The sequence below is a fragment of the Galeopterus variegatus genome, unplaced genomic scaffold (assembly GCF_000696425.1).
Source record: "Galeopterus variegatus unplaced genomic scaffold, G_variegatus-3.0.2 Scaffold1795, whole genome shotgun sequence".
Lineage (NCBI taxonomy): Eukaryota > Metazoa > Chordata > Mammalia > Dermoptera > Cynocephalidae > Galeopterus > Galeopterus variegatus.
The window spans coordinates 205795-226763 of NW_007727906.1; the positions used below are offsets into that span (position 1 = coordinate 205795).

The following is a 20969-nucleotide window of genomic DNA, read 5'->3' on the forward strand; positions in this document are numbered from 1 at the left end:
GAGCGGGAGCCGGTCTATATGTGGGATCCGAACCCTCGGACGGGAGCGCCGCTGCGCTTCCCAAGCGGCGCACTATCCAGTGCGCCACCTGGCCGGCCCATGACAATGACTTTTTAAAGAAGGTACCTGGGATATGTTTTACCCAATGAGGGTGAAGTAAGTAAGAAAGAGGAGGATGTGGGGCCCAGGAATCGGGGATCTAGCCCTGGGCAGAGGCACAGGGAATTCCGGAGAGCAAGCAGTCCTCGGCAACACGGGATGAAGGGAAGCGTCCAGAAAAAGGAGGAAACAGACTGGATGGGGGAAGAATTAGCAATTGGTATATTAGAAAACTAAGCAAACGAAAAAGGACAATTATTAACATCATGAAAAAAAGTACAAAAAAAGGTAATTTAATTATAGCCCGATTCTTGGCTCTATTACTTTCACATAGTAATAGAAATAGTAATCTACACAGTGAATATCGGTTTACTTAATAGCTGGGGATGGGGGAGGGGCGTTATCACAAGGGAGCTGAAGCCTCATCTATTACAATATGGAATCAACAGATATTATCTAAGACTGATAAATCAAGCAGGAGTAGTATAAGCATATTTTAAAGATAAACAGCTAAAAGAGCTGACAGTGATTGTTGCAGGGGAGAAATGGTAGGGAATGAGAAGCTGCTGCTTATAAACTGCCTAACTCCATATTACTAAGTAGCTGCATGCTTTTAAATAAATATTAAAAAAAAAAAAAGATGCCAACTCTCCTCATCCTTAATGCACACAATTCCCTGGAGCTGTCACTAGTGTGTCCACTGGGCACCCTGCACTGTTTCTTGCTTCATGTCACTTTATGCATGCTTGTCCACATGGTGGAGTTCATGTATATTTTTTTTCTTTTATGGATCCAAACCCTTGACCTTGGTGTTATAACACAGTGCTCTAACCAACTGAGCTAACTGTCTAGCCCCTGTGTGTATATATATTGTCAGTTGGCCTGTACAGGTATAGTTCTTAACAGGTCTGTAGTATTATGTTACATAAATTCAAGTTAGGTGCTGGTGTGGGAACAGTTTATCCATCTTTCGTCGTTATGAATAGCTATGAAGATAACCCAGATCAGACTTTTTTTTTTTCCCAGTTCACATACTTCATAGCTCGACTGGAGTGAAAGGAATTGTAAGGTCATCTGGCCCAACACACGAGCCTGCCACATGATAGTCCAGCCTCCGCTCGCACAACTCCAGTGACAAGGGGCTCATGATCTTCTAGGACAGGCCCTTCCATCTCTGAGTTCTTCTGGTTAAGCTAAATCTCTTTGACAGTGACAGTCCCTCTGCCCCCACGTCTTCCCATTTCCCGGTTATACCTCCTGCTTGTTCCGGCTGTGCCTAAGCTGGCTTGATCTAGAAACCCTTTGCCATCCTGAGCCAGTTGCTCTGTGTCTGCAAGTGGCCAGGCAGTGCAGAGATGGGGGGAGAGGGCTCTTTCTTTGGTCCAGACCTCTTGATTCTCTTTTTTTTTTTGACCAGTAAGGAGATCGCAACCCTTGGCACGGAGTTGTCCACACCACGCTCAGCCAGCGAGCGCACCGGCCATCCCTATATAGGATCCGAACCCACGGCCTCGGCACCGCCAGCACTGCACTCTCCTGAGTGAGCCGTGGGGCCGGCCCATTTTTTTTTTTTTTTTTTTTTTTTTTTCTCTTAACCTGACCCCAGATGCATTCCTTAGGAGGGACAGGGGTGGACTGTGTCATGCCAGTCCCTGTGTGTTGGGCACAGAGGCTGTTGCCTGGCAGTGGCAGCCAGATTGAAGTCCTTGGCCTCAAGGGCCAAAACTCTGCAGTCACTCCTGTCAAGCATCACTTTTCTGTACTCCTCGTTTCCTCCAGAGGGGCTGCCAAGCTCATTGAGTGTTGGAGCTGAAACAATTTAGTCAGGCTGCCTTATTTTACGTGTTGGGAAATTGAAGCCCAGAGGGATTTGGTTACTTCCCAAAAGCATGAGCTGTGTGCCACACACTAGGCCATACCTGGTCAGATGCAAGAAGATGGAGGTCCTCAGGGAGCAGGGCTCCTGGCTCACTAGCGGCTCAGGGTAGCCTGTAAGATGGGCCAGGCAGACTGGCCAGAGGCCTCATGAGGGACCAAGGGCTGGGTCCCTGGCCCTTGTGGCCTAAACATATGCCTTCATTCAGACTTCAGTCTCAATGCCTCTGGGCTGTGCCTTTCCAGCAAATTCTCTCATCCTGTGGTCACTGCCCATGAAGTTTCCACTCACATAACTGATTTTGGCTCCAGGGCTCAGAAAAGCATCTTGATTGGCAGTTCTGGGTATCTGCTTCCTGTGCCACCTGCCCAGGGCCCCAGAAATGCTCCTGCTGGGTGTTTCTGTCTAGCTCAGCTTTCCTCCCCTGGGATGCTCCTTCTGGGCACAAGCATACAAGTCAGGAGCAGCTGCCGTGTAGTCTTTAGGGCTCATGTGGGGCTAGAGCCACAGGTCCCTGCATGGCACCCTCTGCCTCCTGCATCACCTCCTCCCTTGGCAACCCTTGTGGAGCATCATAGGTCTCAGATGGTGGCCAAGTCCAACATTTCCGAAAAGTTGCCTGCGGGGAGGCAGCTATTTTCTAGGCCTGCTGGATGGAAAGAGGGGCCACTTGCTCAGCTGATGAGGGGAGATCAGAGCATGCGTTTTGCCTGCAAACTGAGCTGGTGATAACTAAACCAACAGAGCCCTAGGGAGCAACCAGGGGCTCAGTCTCACTCAAGAAAAGCCTCTGATGTCCCAGGCCAGGCCCCAAGCCCCATTGTGGCCTTGGCCTGCAGCAAGAGAGGAGTGACATGCCTAAGGGAAGCGGCAAAGGAGAAGGGCTGGGCCCATCTTCTCATCTTACTTGCACCACTTCGGAGTTCCTACTCTGAATGTGAGTGTGCTTTCTGGAACAGCTGGGGAGGCTGGAGGGGCAGCAGGAGCTCAGTGAGATGAAGCCTGGGTTGGTCCTGAGGGAGGACTGAGCCTCCTAGGTACTCAATGACCTGCTGCTGTAGGCCCAGCTGTGGGCAGTGAGAAAAGGGTGCTGAGGAGAGGGGAGAAGCTGTCGCCCCAGCACAGTGCTGCGTGAGGCATGAGTCTGGGGCCACTGAACCTGCCCGGCTCAGTGGAAGTGGCTGAATCTTCCCGGCTCTGACTCTGCAGGGGCTTTCACACCAGCCCAGGATTTAGGCAGCTGCCAGCCCCTCACTCACAGGCATGTTGATATGGGCACTCAGCAGGGGCGCGCTCTGGCCTTCTCGAAGCACCAGCACCTACAGAGGAGGTGCCCATGGCAGTAGGGGGACATGCACACTTGACTCCCTGATCCCCTCCCTCCTCTCTGTACCCTGCAAAGGCCAAGTCTGCCTGGTCTGCACTGGCCCTGATGACAGGCCACCAGGGCTCTGTCAAAGGGACCAGGAGGCTAGACGGTCTTTACTGTGTAGATATCCCGCACCTGCACCCAGCAGCCCCCTGAGGGCCTGTCCACACACACCCTTACTGTGCTTCCCAGGATGCCACCTGCCCTCCAAGCAGTACCAATGGGTAACCTACCTTGATAATGTCTGAGATGCCCTTGTTATTCAGACTCTCCACAAAGGTCTCCAGGGGATAGCTGAGCCCTGGCACCAGCAAGGGAACCTAAGTTTGGGGACAAAGCAGTAAGAAAATCAGCCCTCATGTCAGGATAGTGTTTGGCAGATTCCAAAGCACACTCTTGGTGCAGTCTCAGCTGAGAATCAGTACCCCTGCAGGTAGGCAGGGAAGCTCAGCTGGCTCAAGGAGGACACAGGTGCAGTGGTGGTGGTGGGAGTGAATGCTCCAGGACATCTGGGCGTGTCCGTGATGAAACCTAGACCTCTTGACTCCTACCAAGTGCAGGATTCTTTCACATTCCAGAGTCTCTGTTTCTGATTCTCCTAACTTGGGGTAAAACCTAGGCCCTGGGGGAAAGCTAGGCCCTTCAGTCTGTGGGCAATTCTCTTTGGGGCAGAGAGAGGGTCCCATTCCTGTCACGAGTGGCTGAGAAGTAGGGTGGGCTCTGGGACCCCCCAGCCTCAACCAGCTTCTGAGAAGTGTAGGTAGGACCCAGGCTCTGGCCATTTTCCCAGCACCTTCTGTGTGGCTCCCTGAGACCTCTCATGGGCTGGGAGAAAAGCAGTGGAGGCAGGTCCTGGCTGCTTCCTCCAGAGGCCCCTGCTGGGGCCCTAGCCTGGCCTGTGGTTGGAGAGTTGGCCCACTGGCCACCCGCCCTCTCCCTCACCTTGACCTGGCGGAGGTTCTGTGGCATCCAATCAGGTCCCTGCCTCGGCCTTTCTTACTCCATGTCTCAGTAAGGGGTGCCCAGTACCTTGAAGAAGGCCCGGGGCAGGGCATAGAGCGCCTCATTGTACAGGAAGCAGACCAGCAGCCCCAGGATGGGTCGGGCTGTCGAGGTGTTCTGCAGGTGAAGTGTGAGCTTAAAGGTGGGGCCCAGGCCCTGAACCTGTGGACGGAGTGGATGAAGAAAGCCCTTAGACCCAGTGGCCTTGGGCACTGACTACAGTGTAGCCTGGCCCTGCCTGCTGCCTCCTCAACAATATCCTCCTCCAGCTGCTCTGATACTTTGTCAATCTGCCCCTCAAAGTGCACAGAAGTCCCGAAGGCTGGTTCCAGTGTGCACAGTGATCAGCAGAGGCCCAGAGAGGGAAGGGGCTGGACAGAGGTCACTCAGCAAGTCAGAGGCAGAGCTGGCCTGGGACAGCAAGCCCCGACTCCCCCATGTCCTCACCACTGCCCCTGCCCCCATCTTCCCAGGGCCTGGTTCCACCTCCCACTCTTATCCTGTGGTGGCCTGATGGTTCCATTTTTCTCTCTCTTACCCTGAGCTTCTTTGTGGCCTCTTCCTCCTCCATATCTATCTACTGTCTTTAGGAAAAGAGACATTGGAAACCTGGTTGGATCAGATGTCACACCGCAGGGACCACTGAGAGCTGGCTGGAGCCTGCTGACCTGGAGGTCACTTGTGTGTGTGTGTATAGGCTCCTCCTCCTCCCTGACTAGTGTCAGGATGCCTGGGGGTCAGGTAAGGTGGCCCCTTCCTGGCCCAGGCCTCACACCGTGGGCTGCCTGCAGTTACTGAGGAGAACCGCTTTCTTCTGTCAGAGACATGAGGATCCTGACAGGATCCTGGGAGGAAGTGTCCCAAGATGACCACCCTGTGTTCCCCGCTCCAAGTCTGGGGGCTCGTCAGAGGCACAGCATGGAACAGGGGAGCTGGGATGTATCCCACTCTGTGGCCAGTTAAAGGAAGTGGCAGCACAGGGGGGCAAGGGGTGCAAGTGGCCCTCACAAAGGAGGACATGAGACTTGGTCCCTGGGTCTATGGGGAGGGGAGGAGGGAGCCTGGGGGCTTCCCCGCCCACCCCTGCCCTCCGGCCCTGACCCCCACTGCTGGGAGCTCACCACGGCATGCAGCTTGAGTGGCTCCCGGGCTGTGGCAGACACAGGGCTCAGGCTGGACTCGAGGGCCTGCACGTAGGCACGGGCAGCCCGGAGGCGCAGCAGGTAGAGGTCTGTCTGGAAGGCCCGGTGCATGGCTGAGGGGGAGGAACACAATGTCTGATGCTGGGGCAGGGGTGGGGGGTTGTGCGCAAGAGGAAGGTACAGCGAGCAGGGTCAGCACAGACTGAGGATGTGAGGAGAGGGAGGGCCAAGGCCCAACAGCCCAGCCTTCTGGCCACACTGGACGCTGTGGACCACCCTGCTTCCCCCAATCTCCTTCTCCTTCACCAGCTCCTTCTGTTTGCCCTAAAGGCTGCTGTTCCTGAGTCTTGTTCTTGGTCCTCTTATTTTCCTCCATCTTCTTCCCCAGGACAATCTATGTCCTGCCCTGGCTCTGACCACCCCAAAGAGGAACAGCTGCGACCTGCTGAGGGCAGGGACCTCATCCTCCTGAGACCCCTGCACCCAGCCTGAGCTGGGCCTGCAGCCATACTCGATATTGTGCTTTGTGTCCCCAGCAGCTTGGTAGGCACCCGGGCCTGCCTCTGCCTCTAACTGCCTCACGGTCGTCTCCACCTGGATGTCCCATCAGCACCTCAAGTTCAGCACTACGGAAACCTGCCACTGTCCTGCTCAGTCACTGCATCCCTGGCCATCGAGTCACCTAGGCCCACCCCTCACACCTAACCATGTGCCAAGATCAGACGAATCTTCCTCAGAACCACCTCCAGGGCCCACTCTGCCTCCCCCCATCCCCCTCCATCCCAGGCTCAGCCCCGGGTCTGTGTGTCTGGCCTGCTCCTTCTCGTGTGTGTGAGGCGCCTGCACCGTTCAGGAGATTCACATCTATGTTATCTCGCTTATTAATCTTTCCATTTTCCTCTAGTATTTATAGAATTTATATTCAATCTACTCAGAAGTAATTTGTGTGTTTGGTACGAGGTAGAGCTCTAACTTTTTTTTTCTAGAAGCAAGTTGTTCTAATTACATTTTTTTGGACAGTCTTGCCTTTCCCCACTAATTTGAAATGACACCTTTAACATACGCTAACTATCCACATATTTGAGAGTCTTTCTGGACTTCCTAAATGTGCTGCTGATCTCGGTGTCTGTTTCTATACAACAGCTTCTGACTCCTACCGCCTTGTCGTTCATTTTGCTATCTGATAGGCTATTCCCCGAAATTTCTTAGATTTTACTCTTAGAATCAACTGGTCAAGTCCTTAAGACAAACTGCATTGGGATTTTAATTATAACTTTGCTATGTTTCTAGATTAATGTCGGAAAAAATGACAGCTTTCCACTAGGTCTTCCCACTCTGAGACTTGCAAGTCTCTCCATTTAAACAAGCAGGTGGGGTCCGGCCCGTGGCTCACTCGGGAGAGTGCGGTGCTGATAAAAAAGCACGTGGTCTTTTATGTTCTTTTGTTTTTTGTTTTGGGCAGCTGGCAGGTATGGGCATCTGAACCCTTCAACTTGGTGTTGTAACATCACACTCTAACCAACTGAACTAACCAGCCAACCCCTTTTATGTTCTTGAAGATAGTTTTATAATTTTATTAGACTTTGTATATTTTCTTATTAGGCTTATTTCTAGAGATTTCTTTGTTACCATGAATGAAATCTTTTTCCATTTATTATTTTCTAACTGAGTATTATTGGTATATACAAAGCTTATGATTTTTTAATATTTTACGTCTTGTCACCTAACAGAACTCCCTAATTATTTTCCTGATATTTTATCAATTGCTTATCTTAGATTTTCTAGGCTATAACAGCTTGCTAATTATTCTTCTCTGTCCTCTAATTTATCCTTCAAACTGAAGCTAATATCCCTTTTAAAAGAGAGCTGGTTGAGTTACTGTATTTTTCTGCTCACCATGTCTGCCAGCTCCCCACTACCTATATAACATGTCCAACTTCTTAGCTTTGCACACCAGGCTGACCTACCTTCCGAGCTTCCCCTCTGACCACGTGGCCTTCCTGCACTGCACCTGCAGCTACACTGGCAGATGCTTACTTGAATCCAGGTTGGGGCCCTGTGCATCTACCCCAGCTTCTGCCTAAAGTGCCCTTCCCTACCTGGCACTGTCTGGTGGACTTGTAATCATCTTTTTATGTTAAGCCCACTGTCACCTCCCTCTGAAGCCTTTCCCAAGGTTCCCAGGCAAAATCCCTTGCTCCCTCTTGTGTGCTCCAATAGCTCTGTGCAGAAATCCCTTCTACACTGTCACTCAACATGAAGTTGGCCAGGTAGACTGAGCTCCTCAGGTAGGGACTAGCCTAATTCAAATCACCAGCACAAGGCCTGGCATAATCATAGATACTGAACGAATGAATGAATGAAAGAGTGGGAAAAAGTAAACAAAACACTTGGTCAGATTCTGCTTTTCTCATGAGAACACCTGCATCTGGAAGTGACTGCTTCCTCCTCTGAATTCTAAGGATTCTTACCCTCACCCCACCACCTTCCACCTTCAGGTAAGTTATCTGTAGGCAGGGTGTGCCTCCTAGGCTGTCCCTGGACTTCCAGAGGCACAAGGCTACCTAGTTGGCCAAGGTCTCCCATTGCTCAGGGCACCCATGCAGCAATCCCCACCCCCAGTTCTCGCTGCTTGGGAGGAATGGAGGAGGAAGAGGAAGAGCCCGATCTGCGTCTCACCAGTGCCAGCCTCCCGCTCTCGCAGTGTCTGATCCACATAAAGCCGAGTCTTTCGGGGCACATTTAGTTTCATGGCCTGGGCTGGTGGGGGACCCACCTCACCTCCCCCCTCCACAAACACTGCTGTACGCTTCAGGATCTTGATAATTAGGCCACCACCTAGAGAAGTGGACAGACGGAAATGTATTTGTCCTCCCCAATTCTATCCCACATACCCATTCTTTCTTCCCCAACAATCTGCCTCATATAGAGCTATTCCTGTCATCCTGACAAGACTCAGTTTCTGGAAGGAATGAAGTGTGTCTTTACTATGTTTGTTTTTTGTTTTTTGGTTTTTTGACAGCTGAGGATAAGGGGATCTGAAACCTTGACCTTGGTGTTATTAACACCATGTTCTAACCAACTGACCTAACTGGCCAGCCTCAACTTTTCTTAATAGTCTCCTATTATTAATTGATTCATTAACTTAGCAGTCATTTGAGTACTGTGATGTTCCTGGCATTGTGCAGGCACTGGGAACACTGGGGTAAACTGGACAGACACAACCCAGCCCAGGGCCTGGCCCTTGGGTAGCAATATGAAACTGCTGATGGGCTGTTCCCTGTGGAGGCCCAACCCCAGACAGGACGTGTGTCTGTAGGCCTTGCTTTCCAAACCTAGGTCCACCCATGCTTCACATCCACTCCCCCTCTTTCACCAGAACCTGGCCTGTCCCCTTCTCTCTCACCTCCAAACCCCTGCCAGGTCCGACTCCCCTTACCTCGAGTAGTCATGATGAGGGTGTTGTCTTCTCGCCCGTAGCGGCCAAAGCAAAGGCTGGTCACTGCATCCTACATGGAGACATCAGAGTTTAGCTGGGGAACCATCTCGAGAGGAAAGCAGGATGGGGATAGAGTAGGAGATACCCCAGATGTAAGCTACAGTAGGTGAGATGTGAGGAGAGGCCTGGGGCAATGCTCTCTCTGAAGTATTTCGTGTTTTCTCAGCTCCCCTCCAAGCTCACTGCCATGGCCAGTGTTTCGGCAAAACATCACTGGCCCTCACTTTTGGGGACAGCCTCCTAACAGGTCTCCCAGCCTAGTGTCTCTAGTCCTTCTCCCCAACTCGTCCTTCACAGAGTTGCCTTTGCTGCCTTTCAAAAACACAAATATTGTCTGTTCTCTGCTAAAAAAAAACCCTCCGCTTTCGTCCTCCTTGTCAGGACATTTAAGGCCTTCCACCTCTGACTGCAGCACCTCTTCTGTCAGTGCTCCCCTCTTTACACTTTATGGCCAAAATCAGTTGCTTTCAAATTTTATATTGTGCCATGGGACAATTTTAACACACACGCGCATTTCACAGGAGATATACCCTGAATTTTCTATTCTATTTTTTGTAATGTGCTGGTTGTGATCCACTAAATTGATTTAATGACCCACAACTTAGAAGTTGAAACACTCTGGTCCAAACTTATCAGTCTACCTGGATTCCTTAGTCAAGAACCTTCATGCCTCTCAGCCTTTGTTCATGCTGTTCCCTGGCTGGATGTTCCTCCTCCATTTGTCTACTTGGCAAACTGTTTGGAGGCCCAGTTGAATTGTCACTTGTTCTGTGAAGTGCCCTGTGAGTTCCATCCCCATTTATCTCCCACCCAGCCCCCCCACCACTCGGCCTCCTCTCCACTTTTTCAGCACTTGTTCAGCTACAGTTTACCTTGTGTTTTACTTTGCTGTGTCTCTGTAAGCTTCCTGAACACAGGACTTAGTCATTTCACTGCCCCCTCTCCACCAGGTGCTTAACTAACCAGTGTTTTGAAATGCATCAATGTGGGCTTGGGAGAGGCAGCTAAGAAGCCTCAGAGGTGGAACAAGGGCAAGGAGGATTGAGTTACAGATGCTGGGAGATGGGGCTCACCGGGGTGCGGATGACATTGAGCAGGGCCTTGTCGTGGTAAATGCGGACCTCTCCGTTGGCCAGCCCGGCCATGACAGCCTGCAGGCCCCGGGAGTGCTGCTCCAGGAGGTTCATGGTCAGGATGGTTGCTGGCATCTGCACTGTCCACAGCCTCTTACCCTGGCAGGGAACAGCCAGTGTCTGCAGGGGCGCATGACTTAGAGTGGAAAGAAGGGGTTGCTGGAGCTGCTGGGAAGGGGAAGCCAGAAGGGCTCTCCTGCCAAGGGGCACTGGGGAGATAGGTGCAGAGGAGCTGGTGCTTGCTGGAGCCATACCTTGTGAGTGAAGCCGTGCAGGCTGTCCTGGGTGCTGCCCACCACCAGGACCTTCTGTACCCGGACAAGCCCCACGGGCTGGACACCCAGCTCGATGCTGTACTTGGGGCGTTTAGAGTCTCTGTGGAATAAAGACACACTCGTCCAGCCCCAGAGAAACCCTCTCTGCACTTCCCTGCTTGTCCCTCCTCTTTCTAAGCCCCACAGACTAACCTGGGAGGAACCCTGGCCACAAAGCACATGACCCTGGGATTATTTCCACTCTACCACTTAGTAGATGTGTGACCTTAGAGGACAGTAAGTGTGTTTTTCTACCCTGTTTCCATCCTGCCTTTACTATGGTGATTTGTATGATAACCTGGCATTTAACAGTTTTCAGTGAGCTTAACATATACTAGACTAGCCAGTGCTAGGGGACTTACGCAGTTTCCTAATTTATCAGAAAAAGATGAAGAGTTTGCCCTGTGTAAACCTGCTGTTTGCAGTTGCCTGGCCTCTCGATCTTAGTTTCCCTTACCCAGAAAAAGTGGTCAACTTCTGCCTACCAATCACAGGCTATGGCCCACTTTTCTCCATCACTAAGTCCAGGCCACCAGCATAACCCCTCTGATGACTGTGAGACCCTTCCACTGGACTCTGAGCCTCCCTCCAATCTATCCTCCAACCAGCAGAGTAATCTTTTAAAAATATAAATTACAAAAAAAGTATATATGTATATATTGTGTGCGTATACACTATATTAAAACTGATTAAAACTGTACTTCGGATAAAATCCAAAATCTTTCCCATACCTTCCCAGGCTTCGCATGAGCCAGCCCTGGTCTCCATTCCATCTTTCTACCCTCCTCCTTCCCCACCAAGCTCAAGTAGCACAAGCCAAAGTCTCTCCTGCCTCAAATCCGCCCACAGCCTCTTCCCTCACTTTCTGAACAACTGGCTTCTTAACCATCGAGCCACCTTCACAGACAGGCAGTCCTGATCACCTTTATACCATCACCTTTTCCCACTGAACCTATATTTTTCCTCCATAGCAGCCATCCAATTTACAATAATATCAGGGTACTTCAAAAAGTTCATGGAAAGACTCGTATTATCTTTTAATTCTATTTTTCCACGACCTTTTTTAAGTCCTGTATACTGTTGTTTATTTATTTATTTTTTTAAAAGATGACCAGTAAGGGGATCTTAACCCTTGACTTGGTGTCATCAGCACCACGCTCACCCAGTGAGCGAACCGGCCATCCCTATATGGGATCCGAACCCGAGGCCTTGGTGTTATCAGCACCGCACTCTCCCGAGTGAGCCACGGGCCGGCCTCTGTATACTGGTTTGTTGACTTTAATACCTGTCTTCTCCATGAGGACAGGGGCCTTATTTATTTTGTTCATCAATATATCCCCAATACCTTGGACAGAGCTTAATGAATAGTAGGTGCTCAATAAATATTTCTTGAATTAAAAAAAAAAAAAATATCATATGGAATATCAAATTACTGCATAAGGAAGTGTCTCACACACTGTAAAGTGGCATAACAAATATGGGAGAATAATTTTATTTCCTCTAATTTCTGACTGCATTGCTCACTTACAATAGCCACCCAGCCTGGTCTCTCCCTTTGCCAGCCCCCACCTCACAAGCCTCCAGGTATTTCCCCTATGCTCATGGGCTCAGCTTCCTTTACAAAGTTCTAGGCTCTTTCCATTCCCAAATGCCAGCCCCAAAGGCCTGGTTATTTTGCGAGCCCCTGGAACCACCAGCTTTCTGAGATGTTCCTGCTGGCCCCAGAGACGATGGATGTGGCTACCTTCTCAGGATATAGATGTTCCCATTGCGGCAGGCAGCAGTAAGCTGGAACTCAACCTCGAACTGGCCGGAAACTTCCAGGAAGACAGGGATGCTGGGAAGGCTCATCTGCAAAGAAGAGGCTCAAACATCCCATTTTCTCTGGAGCCCCAGTTTCCCCCGGCCCTGACGTAACTCTGACTTAGTTCTTGTCTAAAGTCCCAATCTCCTCACTCGCACCTGTTGGTCACACTTTAAACCCATGCAATTTTTCTGCAGGGGAACTTGGCAACATGTAGCAAAAGCTTTTTAGTCTATACCCTTTCACTGAACTATGCCACTTCTAGGACTGCATCCTAAGGAAATACTTAAACAAGCAGGCAAAGACGTTACGGCAAAGAAGTCTATTGAAGTGGTGTTAATAATAGTGAAAAGCTGAAAACAACATAAACATGCAATAGGTGACATGGTAAACAAATTATAGTACATCTATATAATGGACATCGTGCGGCCTTTAAAAAGGCTGATGTGGTTTTGTAGATATGGAAGGACGCTGATGACATACTGCTACCCAAAAAGAACAGGCTACATGACACTGTACCATGAATCTGTTTTTATGTATTTATATAAAGTTATATATCTATGTCTAGAGATGAAAATGTCTAGAAGGACATATGCCAAAACTTTAATAGTAGGTATCTGTGGGTGATGGGATATTTTTTTTTTCTCTTTTTATTTATTTTATTTTTTGTTTTTGGGGGGGATTTTTAGATATATGTCCTTTTCTTTACGCTTATCTACAGCTTCTAATTTTTCTACAATGAACGTATATAACCAAGAACTAACGGAGGAGCACGGGAAGGGAATGCAGCCTGGGCCTCAGATGTGCCCAGGGCCAGACCTGACACTGACCTTGGCCAAAACAGTGAAGGCCTCAGGGTCGAGCACCAGGAGCTCCTTGTTCTCAGTGCCCAGCACCAGGCAGGACACAGCATCCTCGTCAGCCAGGTTCTTTTTCATGGTGGTCATTGTGGTGATGACTGTCTGCAGAAGGACTCCAGGGGTCACCCAGGGAAACCTCCACACCATCCCCCCAGATGCCCCCAGGATACCACAGGAGGGAAGAAAGAGGGCAAAGGAGGAGAGAGAGGAAGTATCAGAGACGTGACAGAAGATTTATGTACAAAGGTGTTTATTGCAACAAACCTAACTTCCTAGCAAAAGAAAATTGTCTAAGTCAGTTACGAGCTATCCATATAATGAAAACCCATGTAGTCATTTAAAAAAAAATCATATTTTAAAAGAAGACTCAACAACCTGGGGAATGCTTCTAATGTAAGAGAAAAAATAAGCAAAAAGTTATGTCAGCATAATCCCAGTTTAAAAAACACATGAATATAAAAACAAAGCTTGGTTAGAGCATGGTGCAGCATGGTACTACCACCAACGTCACAGGTTTGGATCCCCTTACCAGCCAGCTGTTTAAAAAACAAACAAACAAAAAAAGCCATGGTAAACCCTTAAACACAAACACTGATTTATGGACAATGACGTCAAGAGAGATGTTTAATTGCTTCATGGTACTTTTCTATAATTTCTACAGTGGGCACATGTTCCTTTTGTAATTATAATAGGAAAGAAAACAAGAGAGAAGGGACGATCCCTTTTTAAGTAATCTCCCTTATGGAAATAGTGCACCAAAATGTTTTTCTTTGATTAAAGCTGCTTATTGTGTGATTATCATTAAGGTTATAAAAGAGGAATCACTACTCCCAGTGCCTACTGGCAGAAGGGTTATAGAAATGTGAACAAATGTTAGTGGCTCCCAATATTGTAACCATGACACTACTTAGGAAGACTGCCCCTCTGCAAACTGCATCTTTCAAGCAATAATTAATTCACTTTCCAGTTTTAAAAGTACTCAAAGATGTTGACAACTGTGGATCCCAGCTGCTAATCAGCAGGAGAGAGCAATGCTTCTCACAGAATTGGTCCAATGCAAGCCAAAAGCCGAGCCATGCGTTGTTCAGCTAAGGCCACCGCAGGAGTGGATGGTTCCCATGAGGCTTTCTAAACCACAGGACAGCTCTGGGAGTCCGTTCCCTGACTAAGGGTTGGCGCCCCAGGGTCAGGAACCACCAGAGTTCATCAATGCATAGGTTCATCAAAAAAGCCATTAAAATTCTAAGAAAAATATGAAGTGAATAAAAGGGAAACATTTTTTGTCCAATGACCTGGATGTGAATGGTTATGTAAGCAAACTATAAATGAGATATGAATAATCATAAACTAAACAAGGGGCCACTAAAAATGGAGTTCTTAAAGACTATTTAATGCTCAAAATATAATGTTACATATTCAAGGTAAGCAGGATGTAAAAGTGTATTTAGGAAGGAAATGTACCCAAGTGGTAAGAGCGGGTATCTCTGGGTGGTGAAATTATAGTCATTTGTATTCCTCCTTTATACTTCTCTTTATTTTCCAAAATTTCTGCAATAAAAATGTATTATCTTTACCCAGGAAAATAAAAGTTATAGGCAAGTTATGTAACGTTATCTATCTATATATTAAAAGCTGTCACTATTAACTAGAAATGTGGAAGGCACGCAGCTTTGTGACTGTATACATGTGGCACGGCTGGAAGGGAAATGGCAGAGTGAAACTGGTCGGGTTTGGTTATTGAGTTCACCACTGATGTTAAGTGGTCTTTTTAAGAAAATGTAAATATTTTTTACATGCAAATAAAAAAAGAAGGGGACGTTACCTGCCGCTTGATGGGCTTGGACTTGTGCTGGTTTACAAACGCCTCCATTTCACTCAGCTCCAACTGCAGAAACCTGGACACACACAGAACTGGCATCTGCAGGCCCAGCCTGGCTGCCCTCCACAGCCCAGTCTGCAGCCACTCCCTCCCCGCTGGGGCTTCTGGAGCTCTGGCCCTCCACAAGGCCCTTACCTGAGTGACTGTACGGACAAAGGCACCTCTGCCTTCTCCCTGCAAGGAGAGGGGCCAACATGGCAGGTTTGGTTGAAGAACGGTTCCTGGGGGTCAGATCAAGAGCTCTGGGATGAAGGAATTGGGGAGGGGTGTCAAGGGGGAGGTGGGCTCTCACCGGATGCCCTCCAGCATCTCCTTCAGGGTTAAGGGGTCGATCCGGTCCTGTGACAACATGGGAAGAAGGCAGAGCCTGTGACATCCAGAGCCAGGCAGGGAACTTGGGGAGGGGGTACCTCTTCCTCTCTGCTTCCCTTCCAACCTGGCTCTGCATGGAGCCCCAAGCTCAAGCCCTTTATCTGAATCCAGTCTCAGAGTCATGCACATCATCCTCTAACGCCTCCCCAAAGCCCCCCTCTCTCGCTGCTTCCAGTCCTTCCTCTCTAGTAGGCCCCTACCTTCTCTGGTTTCACTCCCCCAAAGGTGGGCAGGGGTGTGGCTAGTGCAGACAGATTCTCTGGGTTCTGCTCTCCAAAGGGCCTGAGTGCCTCCCTGGGAGCCACTGCTCAAGGGCCAAGCACAGTACCTTGCCCAGAAGTGCCACCACTGCTGCTGTCAGAGATGGGCTATGGCCGACCTCCTGCCCCTGGCCCACCTGGGAGCCCACCCTTCTCCTTGGGAACCCAGCCCTCCTCACCCAGTGGCTACCATCTTTGCCTTCTGGTTCCCAACCGCCATGTCATTTACCTCCTTGGCCTGGTTCCAAAGGTCTTGTTCCAGAGGATTTGGAGGCAGTGGGGGCAAGCTGAATTTGAAGTAAGGTCTAAGATTCTTATACACGTAGACACAAGGGCCTGAAGCGAGTGCCAGAGCTGGAGTCCGGGGCTCATGCTGCTCCATGAGGAAGGTGGCAGCAGCGGCTGGCAGGGCAGGTAGAGGGCTTTCAGTCAGCACTGTTGGTCCTTTGAGCACCTTCAGGTGGGGCTGCCGTCCACCTGGGCCAAGGTCTCCCACCACCAGCTGTAGGGAGAGGATTGCTCATTCCAGACTCAGGGTCTAAAGACCTCTCCACTGACCCTCTTCTTGGGCTCAGCCTTTTGCAGGTGCACATTTTTTTTTTGGCTGGCCAGTAAGGGGATCCCAACCTTGGTGTTATCAGCACCACACTCTAACAAACTGAGCTAACCGGCCAGCCCAGCTGATGCACATTTATCCCCATACCAACAAAGCCTTTGCCATCAGGCTTACAAGCTGTGTGACCTTGGCAAAGTTGAGTAATTTTTCTGAGCCCAGTTTTCTTACTTGAAAAATGGGAATACCTACCTGTAGGGAAAATATAGGAAAATGGTCAAAGCCCCTCAGATGTTCAGAATCTTGCCAAGCATTTGATGTAAAGACGCATGTACGCCCAGGTGTTCCTTGGCTATTGTCTGATGTAATTGCATGTGTGCGTCCAAGGTGTCCTGGGTTATTGACTTAAGTATAAAGAGGGAGTGGCTCTGATCCACAGGGCCCCCTGCCCCGGGGATGCCCGGGGAGGGTGGGTTATGGGGAGGCCGCTACTGCTGCTGGAGGCTATTGCTGCCAGTGCTCCCAGGATGCCCCGAGAGGTTGCTGCTGCTGTTACTACTGAGGACTGAGGACTGAGCTCATATCATCTGCCAATGGCTCCTGGGATCTTTCCCAATTACCTAGCATAGGCCTGCACGTGAAGGGCTTATGGGCCAGTCTGTACAACGGGCTTGAGGGGGCTGTTGGGAAAATATAGGAAAAATGGTCAGGGCCCCTCAGATGTTCAGAATCTTGCCGAGCATTTGATGTACACAGGCATATGCACTCAGGTGTTCCTTGGTTATCATCTAGTGTAACTGCGCATGTGCACCCAGGTGTCCTGGGTTATGGACTTAAGTATAAGGATGAGTGGCTCTGATCCATGGCGCCTCCCAGCCCTGGGATGCTTGTACTGCTGCTAGTGCCCCCGAGACCCTCTGCAAGGCCACTGCCGGACCTGTAAGCTGCTGCAGCTGAGGCCTGAGCTCATCTTGTCATCTGCCAACAGCTCCTGGAATCTTTCCCAGTTACCTAGCATGGACCTGCGTGTGAGGGTTCTGGTGACCCAGTCTGTACAGGGGGTTTGGAAGGTCTGAGCCCTAGCTCTGACAATATAAATGGAAACTTAGTATAACTAAAATAATGAAACATTTCGGCATTAGTTATGATTTGCCTTACTTTACAGGGTCTGTGAGCCCTAGCCCTGACAATACAAATGGAAACTTGGTATAACTAAAATGATGAAACGTCTTGGCTTTAGTTATGAATGGCTTTAACAATACTATGGCCCTAACCAGACAATTGGTGTGGTCGTGTAGCTTTACACTACCTCATGACACTTGTAGTGAAAATCAGATGAGATAATGAATTACAGGATCTGGTGAGTGCTAGAGAGGAGCAGATAGTAGCTGATGTTTTTATTATTCACTCAGTAAACATCCCTTCAGGGCCTGCACCATGCCAGGCACTGTTCTAGACACTGGGACAATGGCTAAGGTCAGCCGGGGGTAGGTTTTGGGGACACTCATCTGGGCTTCTGAGGCCTAGCTTCCAAATGCAGAGCAGGATGTGCTCTGTAGACCCAGAGAAGAGAACCAAGCTTCTGATCTCTCGGTTTCCCACCCTCCAGTCCATCCTCCAAGCTGCTGCAGCTGCCATGCAAGCCCATTCTCCTGTGAGGCTTGCAAGGTCCCTCTGATCTGGTTCCCCACTTGCTTCCTATCACCTTCCCGTGGCCGTGCACCGGTCAGAATGGGGATGCCACAGAGCGTCTGGATACTGAGCATGTACTGTGTGGCAGGGACCACACCAGGAACTACACACAGCCTTTCATTTAACCCTCTCAACACCAAGGTCATGAATTCAGATCCCTTTATCCGCCAGCTGCCAAAACAAAATAAAAAACACAAAAGTAACCCTCTCAACAACTTTATGATGTAAGGACTATATTAGCCCCATTTCCCAAATGAGGAAGCTGTGTCTTAGAGATGTTAAGTAAAAATTACACAACTGTTAAATAGCAGAACTGGGACTGGAATGTAGGTCTATCTGAATCCAAAGCCAGTAGTCTTGACTATTATTTTATATTAGCCTCAACTTTATTATTTTTTTTTTGGCAGCTGGCCGTTACAGCAATCTGAACTGGCCTCAACTTTCAAACTCCACATTTATTCTTTCCAAATATGCTATGAACTTCTAAGCCTCTGTGCCTCTGCTTGTGCTGTTTCCTCTACCTGGAATGCCTTCCCCATCTTCTCTCCCTTGCCTTCTTGATACACTTCACTCACCCTGCAATGCCCAGTTCACATGTTACTGCATCCTGGTGCCTCCAGACAGAATTCATTGTTCTCTCACTGAGGCTCCCATAATGCTTTACATACTCATATTCCATTTTAGCATCCACTCACTTATCCCACAATATTTATCAAGTACCTACTTTGGGCCAGGCACTGGGCTAGATGCTGGGAGTCGTTGAAGAAACTAGTTAGACACGCTATTACATGAAGACATTTAACATTTCCCATTAGTAGTTGTGTCTGTGGTTTCTCTACCCCTCACTGCTGTACTCATAAACCCAGCAGCAAACATAAACTAGGTGTTCAATCGATCCCATGGATGAATTAACAACGGTATCTGTATCTCCTCCCAACTATGTGCTGATTCACTGCTGAATTTGTATCCACAATGCCTGACACACTATTGGGTGACTCATATATGCTTCTCACTATAGCTGCTGAATTACTGAATGCATTATGGATAGGAATTTGGGAGCAAAAACCACTGAGTCCTACTGCAATTTCCATGTGGGGTATGATTTCAGGAGTATTTTCTAGCCACCCACATGATATGTCCATTGTGGGATCACTGCCCATGGGGAGAGCTGAGCTACGGTGGAAAAAGCACATGACTTGGAATCAAACAGACCCAGGTCTGCCGCCTCACAGATTCAGTAAACTTAGCCTCTCTGACACTATAGTCCCATTAGCAAAATGGGAATAAATAATATCTATGTATATGAAAGTGCCTTGTGGTGGTTCTAGTCCAGAAATAGATACTGAACACGTGTTAATTACCTTTCTTTTAGCCCAACATATTTCTCAACCTTTTAAAAACTTATGCCTTTTATTTATTTACTTATATTTTTATTTATTTATCTTTATATTTAAAATTAAATTAAAGAGCTGGATGGCTAGCTCAGTTGGTTAGAGCATGGTTCTAATAAGACCAGTGTCAAAGGTTTGACACCCGTAGGGGCTAGCCACCAACAAAAAAAGAAAAGAAAAAAATTAAATCTTAATTTTAATCTTTTTCTTATGGAAAAAATTTCAGTCATATATAAAAGTAGAGAGACTCATATACTGAACCCTCATATACCCACTATTCAGCTTCAACAATTATCAGCTCATGGGCAATCTTAAACTCTATGCCCTTTTGATAAACATAAAACTCTCACTTTCCTCCCTTTTACTTTCCCTCCAGATTCCAACGCCTTCATCCAACCCTTCCAGCAAAGAATTATGCCAAGTTAACCAAGTTAAGAGCCTTTGTCTTAGTAGAATCCCCAGCAGTATTTTGTTCTCCTTTACCTTCTGCAGTCTGTATAATGAAATCAATAGGTTCTCTTCACTTTCCACATAAAAATAAAACCGAGGGGCCAGCCCGTGGCTCACTCGGGAGAGTGTGGTGCTGATAACACCAAGGCCATGGGTTCGGATCCCATATAGGGATGGCCCGTTCGCTCACTTCGTAGAGTGTGGTGCTGATAACAAGTCAAGGGTTAGGATCCCCTTACCGGTCATCTTTTAAAGAAAAATAAATAAAACTAAACACTAAACGTCCTTGTTCAGAGTACACATGAATTCCAGATTATGCTGAGCCATAGGAAAAATGTCCCTTCTGTGTTCTCTCCTCTGCCCCCAACTCTCTGTCTGCTGGGGTGATATGCTTACCTTGTACTCCCCGTCCCCATGCAAATCCGCCAGCGCTGGAAAACACAAAAGGGCCACAAACCAGGGTCTCAGAATCCCAAAGGCTACGGGACCATTATCTGACTCCCCTATAACCCCAGAACCCAGGGTTCTTGGTTCCAGAGACTCACCCAGGCAGGCTGAAAAGGTGTGGATGTTGGCCATGGGGTCGTAGTGTGCATCCAGCCATTTCGAATTGGCCTCATCGCTGGGAGGTGGGGGAAGAGTTGAGGATTGAGTTACACGGGAGGGAAAGGAAACTTTGAGGGAGCTGGTGTCTGAAAGTGAGGTGTGTACGGGGCTCTGAACTGGGGCTACAGAACGTCTGGGTCCAAGTCCAGGCTCCGCCACTGGTGCACAGAGTGACCTCGAGTCAGACACACACACGCGCTCTTTGGGCCTCGGTTTTCCTATCTGACCTCTGAGAGCCCTTCAAGGCCTGCCGGCGCTGCCCGGGAACTGCAGGAGCCCAGAGCCCGGGGACCAGGACACCCTCGTTACACAGTTGGGAAAGGAGGCCTTGAAGACCCCTGCCTTCACCTCTCAGCTCGTCGGCCGTCGGAATCCGATGAAGACGCCGCAGCCATCTTCGCAGGCGTCGTCCAGGCAACGGCCCCCGCCCCCGCTGCCGCGCAACGCCCAATCACGCCCGGGTGCGGGGAAGCGCGCGTTCAAAGGTTCCGGGCGCGAAGTTTTCCGGGCCAAGCCCAGAAGACCCCATGCAGGATGCGCAGGCCACCTTGCTGGGTTCAGCCGGCCGTGGCGCACCCCCTCATCCCAGCTCATGTGATTTGATTTATCTTCGCTCCTTCCCAGTCGGAGCCACCTTTCCAGGTTTCTGGGCCCTACAAATCACTGGG

The 20969-nt window shown here is 49.1% G+C and overlaps 1 protein-coding gene across 2 annotated transcripts; it reads right to left on the minus strand.

Annotated features, from left to right (window-relative positions):
* Positions 1 to 2745: 2745 nt before the first annotated feature.
* Positions 2746 to 20716, minus strand: BBS1 (Bardet-Biedl syndrome 1). Of its 2 annotated transcripts, XM_008578993.1 has the most exons (17): positions 20650 to 20716; positions 20241 to 20317; positions 20092 to 20126; positions 15839 to 16111; positions 15270 to 15316; positions 15113 to 15151; positions 14921 to 14993; positions 13069 to 13200; positions 12179 to 12285; positions 10375 to 10495; positions 10061 to 10219; positions 8928 to 8997; positions 8168 to 8326; positions 5468 to 5601; positions 4374 to 4508; positions 3578 to 3664; positions 2746 to 3294 (listed from the first exon to the last, which is right to left on the minus strand). In XM_008578993.1, the coding sequence occupies exons 1-17, from the start codon at positions 20694 to 20696 to the stop codon at positions 3208 to 3210; spliced, it is 1782 nt and encodes a 593-aa protein (XP_008577215.1). In that variant the 5' UTR covers positions 20697 to 20716; the 3' UTR covers positions 2746 to 3207. The 2 variants fall into 2 exon arrangements, 1 of the variants encoding a protein (XP_008577215.1); XR_550958.1 differs by lacking the exon at positions 2746 to 3294 and having other exon boundaries at positions 3600 to 3664; positions 4287 to 4508.
* Positions 20717 to 20969: the final 253 nt, after the last annotated feature.

Bases quoted from the DNA above. Each gene is read 5' to 3' on its own strand.
- BBS1 (XM_008578993.1), bottom strand. From the start codon at position 20,696: ATGGCTGCGGCGTCTTCATCGGATTCCGACGGCCGACGAGCTGAGAG. The intron at 15,152-15,269 runs GTGAGAGCCCAC...CTCTCCTTGCAG, and splicing joins GAGATGCTGGAGGGCATCCG to GGAGAAGGCAGAGGTGCCTT. The intron at 8,327-8,927 runs GTAAGGGGAGTC...CCACTTCTCTAG, and splicing joins CCTCATCATGACTACTCGAG to GTGGTGGCCTAATTATCAAG.